The sequence below is a fragment of the Podarcis melisellensis genome, assembly GCF_964234715.1.
Source record: "Podarcis melisellensis genome assembly, chromosome: 2".
In the NCBI taxonomy this organism is placed as follows: Eukaryota; Metazoa; Chordata; class Lepidosauria; order Squamata; family Lacertidae; genus Podarcis; species Podarcis melisellensis.
The window spans coordinates 52,238,630-52,254,280 of NC_138529.1; the positions used below are offsets into that span (position 1 = coordinate 52,238,630).

General features: G+C 44.0%; 1 protein-coding gene and 1 long non-coding RNA gene across 4 annotated transcripts in view; both read left to right on the plus strand.

Moving 5' to 3' along the window:
• Window positions 1-15,651, plus strand: part of PPP2R2B (protein phosphatase 2 regulatory subunit Bbeta) — a 252,239-nt gene that overhangs the window by 8,745 nt on the left and 227,843 nt on the right. The window contains exon 1 of one of the 3 annotated variants that reach the window (XM_081900124.1): window positions 4,361-4,670. The exons of the other annotated variants lie outside the window; for them this stretch is intronic. Within the exon in view, the coding sequence (XP_081756250.1) occupies window positions 4,592-4,670 (79 nt within the window). The 5' untranslated portion in view covers window positions 4,361-4,591. Of the gene's footprint in view, window positions 1-4,360; window positions 4,671-15,651 lie in introns of those variants that run through there. 3 annotated transcript variants of the gene reach the window in all.
• On the plus strand, window positions 4,682-10,657 carry LOC309363738. Its single transcript, XR_014165565.1, has 3 exons — window positions 4,682-5,778; window positions 8,567-8,666; window positions 10,462-10,657. It is a non-coding gene; the product is annotated as an uncharacterized lncRNA (long non-coding RNA).

Sequence of the window (15,651 nt, forward strand, 5' to 3'; positions counted from 1 at the left end):
GTAAAATTCTGGTCTATTCCTCCTACAGGACACCACACTCTGTCCTTCACAATACACTCAGAGTGGAAGTTGGTTTTTTCCAGAACCAACTCTTTCTACTTCAACTTGTCTCCCTACCTATCTCCCATCCTCAATTCCAACCCACTTCAACCAACCCTCTCAACTAACCAACCAACCAACCGTCTCTCAAATCCTCTCCTTTTAAACTCTCCCTCCTGGAACCACAGCCAATCAGAGGCTGCCATTCATTAACCATTTGTTGGCAGTGAAAGAAAGAACGAACGAACACTTGTTGATCCAACCGGTCCAGCAAAACCAACTTTTTCGTCACAATGGCCCTTCTCATCTCCTCTGTTGCAGGCCTAAAGTGGTGAGAGCTAGAAGTTGAAATGAGGTTTCTCTTACTGCTGGCTTGCTGGAGTTTGAGGAAGGCCACCTTTTTTGGCACACAGTTTCTACTTGCATTACGGAGGACAAGAATGTTAATCAATGTATATCATTTACCACAGGCTATACATCTCTATTAATTTTGGGTGGAATTCAACATTGCTGTAAGGCCATTTTCCCATCAGCACAGGCATTTCTGCTTGCCCGACTTAATAATCTCCCTCTGTGTGCTGTTCTGGGGGTTCTTCCAATCCCCAAGAGCTGACTTGAAGGGTGCAGGGGGGGAGGAGACAGGGGGAGCTCTATTGCACTATGGGAACTCATTGTACTTGTTACTGCTAGCACACCTATTCAGCGCTCCATGACATGTTTGGACAACTGGGGCACAAATAAAACTATTTTAAGTACAGTAAGATTAGGTATGCACCTTCTAGAGTACTGGGGATCCAGGCCAGATGTATTTGACCCTACTGTATTCCCCTGCTGCTGTTTTGTGTTTTCCACTGGATGTCTTTGATTTCCTACTTTCAGTTTCCAGGGTGGAGGGGAGGCCTCACTCTGCACATTTGCTATGAGTTTAGGGGATGGGTCCTTCCCCCAATTTCACCCACAGCTCAGAGAATCCTGGGATGATTTTATGTTGTTTGAGCCATTGCATTTCTATTGTCCTAATATTGGGCACATGAGGCAAGTCAGCACCATGGAAAGTTCCAAAGGCTATAAAGGGGCAAGCCCCTGGCTTGGAAACTGAGCACTTCTTTCTGACAAATCCTTCCAGGCATGTTGCCTACATTGATGGGTTGGCATGAAGATGCAAGTTCTTTGAGTGAAGGGGATTAATTCCTCAGGCAGGGCAGGATCCGAAGGTAGGGACTCAGGCCTGTTTGGTCCAGATGCTAGCATTAGATTTTTCCTCCCATGCTGCTGCTCTGAAGGATCCGGCCACACCTCCATTGGAGTCAGATCCTAGCCTGCTTTCTCAAAATGGGGTCCCATTCTGCTTAGGGTTCAAAAGCTCTCTGAAGATACCTGCAACAAGCTTCCACTATTCCAACAGTTGCATTGGGGTCCTTTGTTCCACAACTTTTAAACTCTGCCATCTGCTAGTGTAAGGGCTCTTGTGTTAGCAGACAACCCTTCATTTTTTAGTGATTTCTGGATGCTATTGTATACTGTATATGTATACAACTTTGTAACATATTACTGACAGCTGGGAATCAAGCCTTTAAAATCTTGGATACCTTGGATATCTGACTCTACAATATCATTGGATTTGGCTGTGAGCCCAACTTCATTGGCTTCTTTTTATGCTGCTTGCTAATTGCTTTCACAGTTTGCACTCTGCCGTTTGCATAGAGAGTAAAGTGCTATTAGTTAATGCAACCTACAATTTCAGCCTAAATAATTAAGTAAGAGCCAGCTACCACGAGACTATGGCTATTTTTGTGAATATGATTTTAAAGTAGAGTGAATTTACTCCAAGGGAAAACTAAACCACCAATTATATATACTGTAGCTTGGGGTGGAGGGAGAGGACAGGCAATGTTTAGGGGAGCAGATTTAAATCAATAAATGTGTTCTAGGGTAGACCAAAAACCATGGGTGTAGCCAAGGGGGCAGGGGGCAGCTGCACCCCTAAATCAAGTAAATCAATAAAAATACTTGACTGAGGTTCTCCCCCCAACAAAAAAACCCCCATAAATCCTGGCTACGCCCATGCCACCACCCCCATATATTTCAGGTTAAAGCTAAACCCAAACCATTTCAGTATTGATCTGGAACAATTATTGAGATCCAGTGTCTTGGAAACCAACCCTTTATTTATTTATTTATTTATTTATTTATTTATTTATTCATTCATATTACTCTTGAAGACAAATGTACATATTTTTCGTTATGCTTTCTTTCAATACTACTTCCTCTTCTAATCCAGTTTCCAAAGAGATATTTCAAGCAATTTCCCCCAAACAATGGCATAAACAATGTCTTAGGGAAGTCCTTCTCAGCACTTTCCATTTATCAAATACAGTAGGTAATTTCAAAGCTGACAGTGCTAAACAAATGAGATTCAAGCAGTGATAATTTCCTTGAATTGATATTACACATTTATTTGTCAGGAAAGCTGGAGGCAAAGCTATGAGTAGTACTAAAAAAGGAAAAAGAGATTAAATGAGTATAATTTCATATCCAGGTGTATATAAAATATTTAAGATAATCTGTGTGAAGTACTAAGTGCCAATTCAAGATGCATTAATACTTGGTTTATTGCATACTTGTTCTTTCAATCACATTTCTACTTATGCACGCGGCTACTAAGCACATTCCTGTTTGTGTCAAGAAAACCCAGAAGATGTTCAACCAGTATGTCCTGGATCTGAACTGTAGTATTCAAGAGGGTGATAAGTTCCTTAGGGTCAAACTGGATGCAATATTAACTGTATGTAAGCAATTAGCATGCGTGGTTCTGAAATATTAAATTTCTGCAATGAGAAAGGAGAAGCAGGTTTGCAACTATGGCACATTGTGATGGGAATAGCCTCCCCTCACCCCAACATCACCCCCAAAGCCATTAGAACCAGGAAGAGAAGTCCCATGGGCATATTGATCTTTCTGAGCAAATACCAGGGATAAACCAATGTAATTGCAATAAAATCCTTTCTAGAATATCTTTAAAACAATCTAGTGCAGTGGCTTAGAATGTGAGCCTTCGACACCATGGAGACATTCAGTCATTCCCTTGCCTCAACCTCCTTAAGTAGCAAGTAACAAACTTTCAGCTTCCACTGTCTCATATGTACTATGGAAGTAATATCACTGACTCACCTGGGTGTGAAGATTATTTAAGAAAATACAGTCGTACCTCGGAAGTTAAACGCCTTGCGACTCAAACGTTCTGGCTCCCGAATGCCGCAAACCCGGAAGTGAGTGTTCTGGTTTGTAAACGTTCTTTGGAACTGGAGCTTCCTGCAGCCAATCGGAAGCCGTGCCTTGGTTTCCAAACGTTTTGGAAGTTGAACGGACTTCTGGAACAGATTCTGTTCGACTTCCGAGGTACGACTGTATATGCAATGGATGCAATGGATGTGAGAAAGGCACCATATAGAGGTTAAATATTATTCCCCCCCCCCCGCTCTTCTATGCTGTGTAAATATTAGCACAAAACTGTGATGCTAAAAGTAATTGAAACTGCAATCCCTATGTACATTTCTACAAAGACAAGGTGGAGGCTGGTTATAACATTTGACCAAAGTCTACTGTAGACCCTTGATTTTAAGTTTCTTCCCTCTCCTGAAGCCCAACCCTATTCATGTTACCTGGAAGGTAAGTATCACCGGTTCAAAGGGAACAAGTCACACAGGACTTAATTTTGAGCATGCATGGTTAGATATGCACTGTTCGTTAGCTGTCCTGCGACACTTTCCTAGGAGTAAACCTCATGAAATACTGTAGGGCTTACTTCTGAGTAAACATACAGGGGCTCGGCGCTGCACAGTTGCAGTCCTCTGTGCCCTAACTTGGAAACAGGCCCTACTTTACATCCATGAACTCAGATTCTCCAGTTCCCTCCCGAAAATCTAAACAACTTCTACCGGTAGCCATGTTGTGCTATGAGCCATTCCAGCACCACCACCCCAAAATATAAGGGGAGCGGTGGGAAGGGCGGGCAGCTCCTTCTCGACCAGCCAAGCACCTTTAAACGTGCGGAGGAATTTCCCTTTCTGTAACAGGTCCCCCCCCCCTTCCCCTGCGGAGGAAACGTCTTTTGATTCCCAGGGCTCTCCGCAGAGTCCGGGACGCGATCCCGCGCCCTGCTGAGCAGAGCGGGGCGCGAGACGCTCTCCGGTCGCCTCGCGCGTGTGTTTACAGGCGGGAGGGTCTTAGTCAGCAAATCCTGCTCCGCTGCGCTGCAGCCAATGAGGAGCCTCGCTCGGCCCGCTCGCCGGGGGGCTCCGGAGTTGGCGCTGCTGGGCGCGGGCAGAAATGCGAGGCGGCTCTGGCGGGCGCTGATGGCAAAATGGGGTCCGGCCGCCGCCGCCACCGCCGAGGCGCTTTCGCTCCCGCCGCCCTGCAGCTCCGCCGGGAGGGCTGCCGCGCTGCGCCGTCGTCCACCATGTAGCCTCCCTGGCCAGCCTGAGGATCCCTCCTCCTCATGGATTGAGGAGGCTGCGTTCAGCCCTCATTTCTTCCTATTTGTCGCCGGAAGATGAAATGCTTCTCCCGTTACCTGCCTTACCTCTTCAGACCTCCCAACACCATCCTGTCTTCCAGCTGCCACACGGAAGGTACAGGTCGGAGAGGAGCGCCGGCGGGATGGTGGGTGGGACGCCAGGTGCGGATCAGAGCCGAGGGGAGGGGAAAGAGGGAAAGTGGGAGGAGAGCCTGCCCCCCCCCGCTCCGTTCCCCCTTCCTCCCTGTCTCTGCTGACATTGCCTTTTGCAGCCAGTGCGTGCCCGGGGCGAGGGGGGGGGGTGGCGTGTGCCAGCAAAACAAGCTTGCCTTGCAACAAGATTTGAGGAATCGGTGGGGCCTGGGTGGGGGGCGGCCCGATATTCCCGGCGAGTCAGCCATTTATCAAGGAGAATGGTGCAAAACATTACAGCATCGGAAAGGTCTTCTGGACTGCAGGACTACGATCCCCCCCACCTTAGTTACTTCCTTTGCAGGCCGGGTTTCCATCGAAAACATATCGTGCAAATCTGTTTACAGATTGGGGAGAGGGTGGGAGGTTAGCTGTGCAGATCAGGTATATGCAATCTGTTTTGCCAAGGTTTCAACTTGAGAAGACTGGAAGGGAAAGTAATGTTCAGGATTCTGGAGCCTGGGAGAATGCTAGGAACTTTTGCCATTCTGGGGCAAGTTTCTCTACTACTAGTTTGCATGATCTGCTGTCAGAAATTTTTATGAATTGCCATTGATGCCACACTCTAATAACTGATATAGAGTGTACAGGAAGTAATCATGGAGGCAGTCAGGATTTTTGTTTGGAAGGGGCAGAAACTGAGTTTGCTATGTATTTTTATTGATTATGGGGTGGGCAGCTGCTCCTCTCTACCCCCCCCTACACCCATTGAAGTAATACTGAGACTGTCATACTATATAAAGATAGAAGGGGGAGAATCACATTTTCTTTAGTCATAATAGAAGGTGCTTGCAAGAAGAATCTAAGTTCTAAAACTTACAAGCTGTGTTAGAGATTTTTCCCCAGTGTAGATTTTGGTTTTTTCCATGTAGCAGAGAGTAGAAGCCCTCCCTATGAGAGCTTTAAATGAGTGTTTAAGTATTGCAGAGATTGATGCTGTCAAGACAGGAATGCAAGCAGACCATAGCATATAATTACAGCTAATTAAATGTTAAAGCAGCAATAAGTAGAACTAGGAGCACAATCCAATAGTGAGTTGTCTTTAATCTTTACATCTAAAGCCACTTTAGTTTAGCTTGGTAATTTATGACTAGAAGATGGAAGTAAATGATAGGCAATAGATCGGCCTCTAATTGTCCCCATATCGGCTATCCAAGTGTTTAATTTTTTTTAAGTGTTTGAGCAGGTTATTTGGGTCACATGGGGCATCATTCTAATCCAATAAACTGTTTTTATAGTGGGGAACCTTTTTTCAGCCCGAGGGCGGCGTTCCTTCTTGATGACATTAGGGGGAGGTGCATGTCAGTGGGCAGGCCTAGAAGCCAAATGTGATTGAGGCAAAGGATGTGATGGATTTTTGACCAGTAGGCTGAATTCTAGCCACGCAAAAGCCACAGGTTTCTCTATCCCCCAACACACATTTATTTATTTATTTAACAAAAGTTAACATTCTGAAACATAAAAACTACCTCAGCTTGGTAGGCTTGTCTAAACAAGCATGTTTTTAACATCGTGCAGTGAAGATGCCTGCTTGCTCTCAATTAGGCAGGGAGTTCCGCTGCCACACGAAGTGACCAAGTTCTTACAAATGTGGAACGGATATTATGTGGCTCGCAGATCAACAACCATTGCAGATCTCTGAGCACAGGTGTTGCAGTAGTGTAGCTAGGAGAGGCGAGGGTGGGGTGCTCTCGGCAGCGCTTATCTTTGGGGGTGGCACACTAGAGCCCAAGGTGGCGTGCAAGCCCCAAGCACCCCAGAGCCCAGCGCACCGCTCCCAAAAGCAGTATGGCTCACGGTGGCCAGAGGGTGGCCAGTAAGGATGCAAGCAGCATGCGCTGACTCTGTGAGCGGAGCTGGGCCTGCATCATGCCCGAGCTACCATGTTTCTCCCGGGTACCCTCTTCCCCCCCTTTTTTTGCAGCCATTTATCTTATGCTTAAGAGAAGCTTTCCCATTCTTTCAGAATTCTTAAATGAGACCTTCACTGAGGTTCTGCACTATGTAAATTAGTTTATATTGATTAATCAATTCAGTTGTTAAAAGCAGGAGCGCTAATCAACTCCATCATCTTTAATCAGATCCTAAAAACAAAAATGACCTTAAAATGATACCCAATTTTCTTCAAATAGTACATTCTGTTTTGTTCCCAAACCATATTTCAGAATGATCATCTTATGTTGCGTTCTAGCCATATCCACTCTAAAAACATTGTTCATTCTTGGTTAGACAAGCATACCCAGATGCTTAGAAAATTGAAGTAATTTTAATCTGTTTTAGTGCAGAGAGATATACTGTAGTCCAGCAACAGCTGGGGAGTAACACGTTCCTCATCCCTGCTGCATTGTTTTTCTTGTTTACCAGTAAAGATTTGGAATCAACCAAACATTTATTAGATTTTTTTAAGCTCAGGAAGTTTGGTGAGTCATTTGGATGAGACTGTTAGACACCAAGGTCATTGTGGTTGCTCATGTATGGAAGGATTCATATAATGACTTTAGGACAAACAGAAAACTGGCAGTCTGTGTATTCCATAGTTTAGAGAAATAAATGTTTCAAGTCGATATGTTAGGCAACGTGTGCCATAGAAATCCAAGGGAATTCTGGAAGAAGAGCTTAGCCGTCTGATGGTTTCTTAATAAGGGGGGGGGGGACCTTTTGTTTAATTCTTTCATCTCACTCGCTAAGCCGGTATTTATAAACTCAGATATTATAAGCAAAGTGATACCAGGTTGAATTATGAAGTGACATGTTTGCATGGCTTTGATGGCAGCTCTTACCAATCTCTGTAGACCTAATTAAAGGCATATAATGATGACTCCCCTTCCGCAAGCCATGGCATGAGTGGAAAATTTACTTTCAGAAGAATATACCAGCCCAACAGATTGGAGGAGATATCATATTCATGTAGATATGGAGAACATAATGATACCCTTATTGGTCTTTGCATTATTACAGTAATATAAAAATGGCATCTGTTAAAACAAGTAATATTCTATGTGTCCACACTGCTGAATTATCTAAATCAGAAAATGGAGGTGGAAAGAGACCACCAACACCCGGTCCTGCCCTATGAGTTTGGCCTTTGCCTTTTGTTCATGCCAGAAGAGATATACAACATGGTAATCACTTGATTTGCTTGTGATCACCTATTTGGTTAGTAAGTCCTTTTGAATCCTTTGTGGCTTCATTTTGGATAAGCATGGCTAGGACTGGGTTTCCTGTATCCTAAGATAATACCAGGATAATACAGGGAATAAATGGATTCACTTTCAGCTCTTTTTATACCTCTGAAGTTTTTATCACAGCAGCTTAAAATAGCTTTCAGGTTATCCTTAAATGCACAAAATGTGCTTCTTTTGCTTTTGTGTGTGCAAAATGCAAAGGAGCGAAATGAAAGGTAATCAAAAAGGCACATGGTGTTTAATGCTTTCCTAGGACAAGTTAAGCCCCACTGAGAACAGTGGGACTTCTGTAGGTTTAGGGTGATATAAAAGTAGAATACTGTACAAAATATAAAGCAAATCTAGAGATAAAGCAACAGCAAACCAAATTACATCCAGAAACGAGCACTTTCAATTCCCATATTCATAATTCTCCCATTGATCCCAATGCAAGTATACAAGGACATTCCTTTGGCTGGATCATGGCCATTAATAATACCAAATTGCTTTTTACATGCAGGTTTTATCAACAGTCATAATTTTATTTTCTATAACATGTCTTGAACCACAGCATGAAAATAAACTGTAAGTATTAAATCAATTTCGTGTCAGATTAAACCCGGGATTTAGAAAAATATGCTATAGTTGTTTTCAGTAAGAGCCTGACCTCTCCAAGGGTAAAAAGCACATTATGAACACAGTGCAGAATAGGACCTGAGGACATACACCATCCAAAGTGCAGTTTTTACCTGAAGGTCAGTGAGGTTTACTTCTGAATAAACATGCCTAGGCTTTCCTACACAAATTCCACGTATTTCAATGAAAGAGATTTACAGAGCAATTATAGGCAAGCGTACACTGTAATGCCTAATAAAGGTTTGGTGAAGTAAGCAAGTAAGGCATGTGTACAGCAGTCAGAAATAAAATCTACTAAGCTCAATAGGTTTTACTCTCAGGTATAGGTGGGACGTGGGTGGCGCTGTGGGTTAAACTACTGTGCCCCTTGGGCTTGCCGATCAGAAGGTCGGCGGTTCGAATCCCTGCAATGGGGTGAGCGCCCGTCGCTCGGTCCCTGCTCCTGCCAACATAGCATTTCGAAAGCACAAAGTGCAAGTAGATAAATAGGTACCGCTCTGGCAGGAAGGTAAACAGTGTTTCCGTGTGCTGCTCTGGTTCGCCAGAAGCGGCTTAGTCCTGCTGGCCACATGACCCGGCAGCTGTACGCTGGCTCCCTCGGCCAGTAAAGTGAGATGAGCGCCATAACCCCAGAGTCATTTGCGACTGGACTTAACTGCCAGGGGTCCCTTTACCTTTACCTGGTTTGCCAGAAGCAGCTTATTCATGCTGGCCACATGACCCGGAAGCTGTACGCCGGCTCCCTCAGCCAATAAAGCGAGATGAGCGCCGCAACCCCAGAGTCGGCCACGACTGGACCTAATGGTCAAGGGTCCCTTTACCTTTACCTTATAGTTGGGTTATAGGATTGCTGCCCTTAGCATATGCTTAATTCTCAGTTGAAATGAGTGGGACAAAACTGATTAACTGCAACAGGAATTGTCACCAAGTCTTTGAACAACTAGATTTATATTACAAATGCTATTGCTGTGGCCATTACCTTAAACTGAAGACAGGTGTCTAGTAGCTCCTAAGCTAGAACTAGCTTCCAGTTTTATGTTTATTCATTTAGTGGCTTTATATACCACTGTTTGACTGGCAGCTCACAACATTTATAAATGCAATGGGTACATGAAGAACAACCACAACTGAAGCCAGCCCAGCAGCAAGTGTCTGGTGCCATCTTCTGCCTCCCACTCTGTTGTGTTCGTTCCCACTTAGCTTATTTGACCTCTGGGTTTCCTACCAATTTTAAATCGAGGTGCGTTAAACATTTGGTTTGAAAGGGAAGGCTTTTCAAAAGTTTTGTGAAAGATGGAAGGAAAGTTCACGCAACATTAGAAGAGTAGAATAGAGCCTCCCCTCACCATCCCAAAGAGAGAAACTTTTAATTCAGCGGTCCTGCTTACTTTGCCCAACCAATTGTCTCTGCATCTGATAAATGTTCCCTAATAAGGTATCCAGTAGGCAGTCCTGATGTAAATATAGCTTCAGTTGGTGGAGGTGTTTCAGGAATTTATTCCAGTTTGTAGCTGCCTGCCCCCAGAAGCCTCAGAGTGGGTAACAGTACAGTCATACCTCATGTTACGTTTGCTTCATATTACGTTCTTTCAGGATATGTCCCGCGGTGACCCAGAAGTACCGGAAAGGGTTACTTCTGGGTTTTGCCGCTTGTGCATGCGCAGATGTGCAAAATGACATCACACGCATGTGCAGAAGCGGCGAATCGCAACCCGCGCGTGCGCAGATGCGCCACTGTGGGTTGCACTCTTTTCATGTTGCGAATCGGCCTCTGGAAAGAATCCCATTCGCAACCAGAGGTACCACTGTCTTAAAAATTCAATTAACGTAAAAACAAACCTTAATAACTTGAATTATAGAATCTATGTTAAAATAAAATGTGTGTAAAATGTTGCTTGCTTTTGTTATTCCTAGCCAGTGATTTCTCTCTGCCCTACCCCCTGCATTGAATAGAGAGGTCTTGTAGTGTTTTTCAGGAAATTCCTGTCAGCTTGGATGAGGAAGTCTATTCCAGAACTAGGAAGATGCCATCAATGTATGCTGATGCCACTTTAACAATGAACAGTCAAAGAGATATCCATAAACTTGGTTTCCCTCATCTTTCACTAGAACTAACTGCCAGAGTAAATCCCACTATATATTCATTTTATTATTTCAATCTGGTACACCTGGAAAGAGGGCCAGAATAGCACAGTGTAACTCTAAAATCCTTTGTCAGCATACCTATCCAAATACTGAGCTATGGAGTAAGCCAGAGACTTTGGACAATAGAGACTGGGGTGAGTCAGTCAAGGAAGGGAGAAATACTAGAGTGATATACGTTTTTAAACAGCACCAGAGAGCCAAATGTGTGCAGAGTTCTTAGCGATCAGATCAGATTCTAGCATTCCATGAATGAGTGCATGTTGCTTTTCTAAGATAAAACAGCCAGAGCAAGAGAAGTTTCAAGAAATAAGGAATTACTGGAAATAAGGACCAACTACAGCAGGCCAAAAATGGAACAAAACTAGAGATGGGAACACAGGCTAGGATCCACTGTTAGTAGGGAGAGACTGCTGTGATGCCTTTTTGCAGCCCATAATGTGGAAGCAAGGATATTCACCCCATCAGGTCCCAAGGAAGAAAGAGACTGGCGTTGTCATCCTATCTGTTCCGGCAGTGCCGACAGAGCTACTGGAACATTTTATGAGAAGCAAGTGGGGCATGTTCTTGCTAAGCTGCTTGTCAGTTCCAGTAATCTCACTATAAAATATTCTACCCAGTGTGTTATCTATAGTGTTGCTTTATGCTTGGCAAAAAAACAATTACAACTACTATTTGCGTGTGTTGGCTATTTAAGCCTACAATCATACGCACCACATAGAACTCAGTAGGACTTCTGAGCAGACATGGATAGGATTGTGTTGCTTTGTCCCCCCCCCCCCCCATAACCACCAGCCATTGGAAACTGCTGAATAAAGGTTTCAGTTTTTAAGGTAAAATTTAAAAATAAGATTTCCTTATAGTTTTCTAGTACAGTGGTACCTCAGGTTACATACGCTTCAGGTTACAGACTCTGCTAACCCAGAAATAGCACCTCGGGTTAAAAACTTTGCTTCAGGATGAGAACAGAAATTGTGCTGCGGCGGCACGGCTGCAGGAGGCCCCATTAGCTAAAATGGTGCTTCAGGTTAAGAACAGTTTCAGGTTAAGAACAGACCTCTGGAACGAATTAAGTACCTAACCCGAGGTACCACTGTATTACTATTTAAAATCAAACCCTCAAGATTTTCCTTAGCTTACAACTGCTGGAAGTGCTATATAGCTTTCTTCCAAAGGGGCAGTTAAGTTAATAACTAGCGACATTTTAAAAGGGAAAGGTTTACCACCATGGCATAAGATAGCAGTTTTCAACCAGTGTGCCTTGGCACCCTGGGGTGCCTTGAATGAGGGTCAGGGGTGCCGCAGCCAACACTGGCCTCTGTCCCTCTTTCCTTCCCTCCCTCCTCTGATGCCCTCTCTTGTCTCTGCCTCCCAAAGGTTTGCACAGCTGTTTATTGCAGCAGCCCTGGCTATAAGCTCCACAGGCGAATGGTGCCTCTGGAAGGCTCCTCTCTTTGGGGTGGGGTGGGGCAGCTCAGAGACCAGGGGTGGCAGCAGCAGCTACGCAGAGGACTCCCAAGGAGAGGGGAGAGGAGGCTGAGGGAAGACTCTGCAAGGGAGGGTATTTGAAAAGGGTGAGAGGCTGCCAGCTCTGCAGACAAGGGGTGACATAACTGGGCTCCTGAGCCCCACAGGGGTGCCGCAGAAAGAATGTAGTTGGTTAAGGGAGCCGTTGAAGGTTGAAAACACCTGGCATAAGCTTTCATGGGTCCCCCTTAGATTTCTTTTGCAGGTGGCTGTGCAATGAGGGTTGTTGCTGCAATCACATTGAAGCCACAAACCCTGGTGTACAGAGGTTCTCTCCATTAATAATAGACAACACATCCATGTTTGGGAGAGAGAAGAACTCCAGACACATGCTGAGAACTAACTGTGCTCCTGATCCAACTGAACATGCCTTTGCTTGGCCATTGCAAGCACACACACCTCAATTTGGTCATTTATTAGCACTGGAAGAGACCTAGGTCTCCCTTCCATCTGGTACTGTCACACCAGTAAACTGATCAGAGTGCATACACAACCATGTATGTAACAACTATTCTTGTACCCAAATGTAAACAAGTTTAAGAACAAAGTGACCCAATCACATTTGCTGTCACTGATAATAGTGTTTTATATGTTGTGGATTGGGGGGGGGGGTGTCAGTCTGAATGATACCCATGAATCCCTTCCAAACCTGTGACCCTGTGTATATTAGTTTAGACTTTAGAATCTGTAAGAGGAACCTGCTGAACCAGTCAGACCAGTTTATTTATAAGATAATGAATGGCCTGGTGCATTTAACAATATCTCGCTATCTATACCATGCTATACTTTAATACCTATAGTGGGGGGGGGGGAACACCTCACAGCCACATTTCCCATCTCTGAACAGATATGTATGTCTCTTTATTTATTTCATAAAATGTATACACTGCTTAACTCTAAAAAAAAAAAAACCCTCAAAGCAGTTTACAAAAAATATAAAACAATAAACTTGTGAATAAGAAGAATTAATAACAATTTGTGGGCAACATACATTTGATACATTTGATACATTTGATGAAATAAGCTCTAGTCTACAAAACCTTGTTATCCAATAAATGTATTGGTTGTTAAGGTGCTACAATACTCTTTCTTGGTTTTTATATAATCTTCTGTATTCTGATCATGCTTCCTGAAGTTCGGCACATCTCTCTGTATTGTCAAGTTAAGCCGCTCAATACTACAGAAAAATCTGTCCAGAAACTTACAATAGAGTACTGTATAGTCTTGTGCTTCATTTTGCCTGTCAAATGTGTCTTTAAAAAACCCAACAACCTTACAGATCAATCAATGAAGGCACAGGGGAGCTGGTGGGGAAGCTCAAAGACACACAAGAAATGAGAAGCTTTCAGCTGAGATGGTGAGCTGATAAGAAAAATATACAAGAAATCTGTTTCAGACCTTAAGACAACACAGGCAAGCAGATGCAGTAAAAAAATTATTTGAGACATAATTGTGCAACCTGAATTGTGCAACCAGTGTGTGATTGCAACTATTTCAGGGTGGAATTCAAACTAGAAGTGCTTAGAGAAGCTGGGACTGCAGAAAGAAGCCTCAACAGAGGAGAGAGTATAAATTGTCTTTCCTGCCCTCTCCATGGCTGCTACCATCACAGACAGCTATTGAATCTGGGTGGGGGAGGGAAGACTAAAACCCCTCGGAGGAGAAAAGTGCATGGTTAAGTAGAAATGACTGTGAAGGGGTAAGACTAGCTTGGCAAGACAGGACAAGGACCAGAGTGGTAAAAGCAGTGAAGAAGGCAGAATAGTCTTTTTTGAGTGTGGTAGGGGATTGAGCTGTGTTTCAGCCATGCCTTTTGTCCCAGAAGCCCTGCTCCCCTCCTTCTCTTAATTGTAAGGATGTGGGGCCAGCCAAACTGGTGCAGTTGTTCAGTCAGGGTTGATGGAACACCACTCTGTGCATGCTGGAGACAGCTGCCTTTCTTAGTACATCACCATCTAGGATTCAGGCACGACACAAATTAAGTTTGAGGAGTGTGAAATTCGCAAGGGGGAACACAAACTATGATCTCCCTATAGTGTGAAGAAGGTGGGAAGTTTTTAAGAGTGAAGGCAAAAACAAGATACCGGTAATGCTGGAGAAACATTGAATGGGCCTGTTCTTCACAACAAGTTATAAAATGGTGGTAACATTGGAACTTCCCTGCCTCCTAGTGGAGAAGGGACAGTGTTCATAAGTCATTCATGGTAAAGGAGAGGGATGCAGAAGTGAAATATTGAATCATAGCTCCAGAATGGAAAACAGATGATTTTAATAGGCAATTGTGTTTAATTAATTAATTTAAGGGCGTCTCATTAGATGACACCATCAGCCTCTTTATTAGCCCATTATTATCCAGCTCTACCTGTTAGTACATTTGCCAACATTTTGATCAAAACCCCATTGCTTCTTTGGGAAACTACAATTTGATTTACAAGATAAATAAAATGTGTAATTGACTCAAGTTGCACCAATATCCAGGCAAATTGCATAAACTGAGACAAACCAGATGTGAATATATGGTCTATTCCAGTGTTTCCCAACCTTGGGTCTCCAGCTGTTTTCAGACTACAGTTCCCATCATCCCTGACCACTAGTCCTGCTAGCTAGGAATGATGGGAGTTGTAGTCCCAGAACAGCTGGAGACCCAAGGTTGGGAAACACTGGTCTATTCTAACACTTAAAAGCCAGGACTGATTTAATAATTAGTTGGGATTCCCCCCCCCCCAAAGTCTCCAGCTATATTTTGCTGTCTGCTGGGTTGCACCACTTGATGGCTCACTCTGAAAATATGATAGATACTTTGCTTTCTAGCTCTTGACCAATCTGTGCACACTGGCTGACACCATAAGGCAGAGATGTCCAACTTCCAAGAGTCTGCTATCTACTCCCACTATAAAAACATGACCAAATTTGTTGAGCTTTTTTGGGGGAGCCTACACCAAAGTTGTTGAGCTTTTGCTTTTGTTTTTTGGGCGTGGGGATCCATCAGGATCACACAATCGACTGGCATCCACCAGGAACACCCTGCCATAAGGGATCCACCAAGTCAAGCAGCTGCCATTTTCACTTTGCACAGTATGGATAGAGCAGTGTGATAAAAGACATCCAGTGTGCTGTAGTGGTTAGTGGATGTTCAGTACAAAACATCTGGAGGGCAACAGGTTGGGAAAGGCTGGGTCATAATCTTGGATGATGAGTGGAAAGACTATGAGTTGTATCCAGTGACATCATCGCACAGAGAAGAGAACATCTGCTCACTCAACAGAATTCCCTTCCCTCTCTTCCCCATGCCCATCCCATAACCCCAAATCTGCTCTGGGAGTCCCTCCAATCCACCAGAGAAGATATGTTTCTGTGTGTGTGTGTGTGTGTGTGTGTGTGTGTGTGTGTGTGCAGACTGAACACGGAGAGAAGAGAGAGGGGAAGCTTTATTGC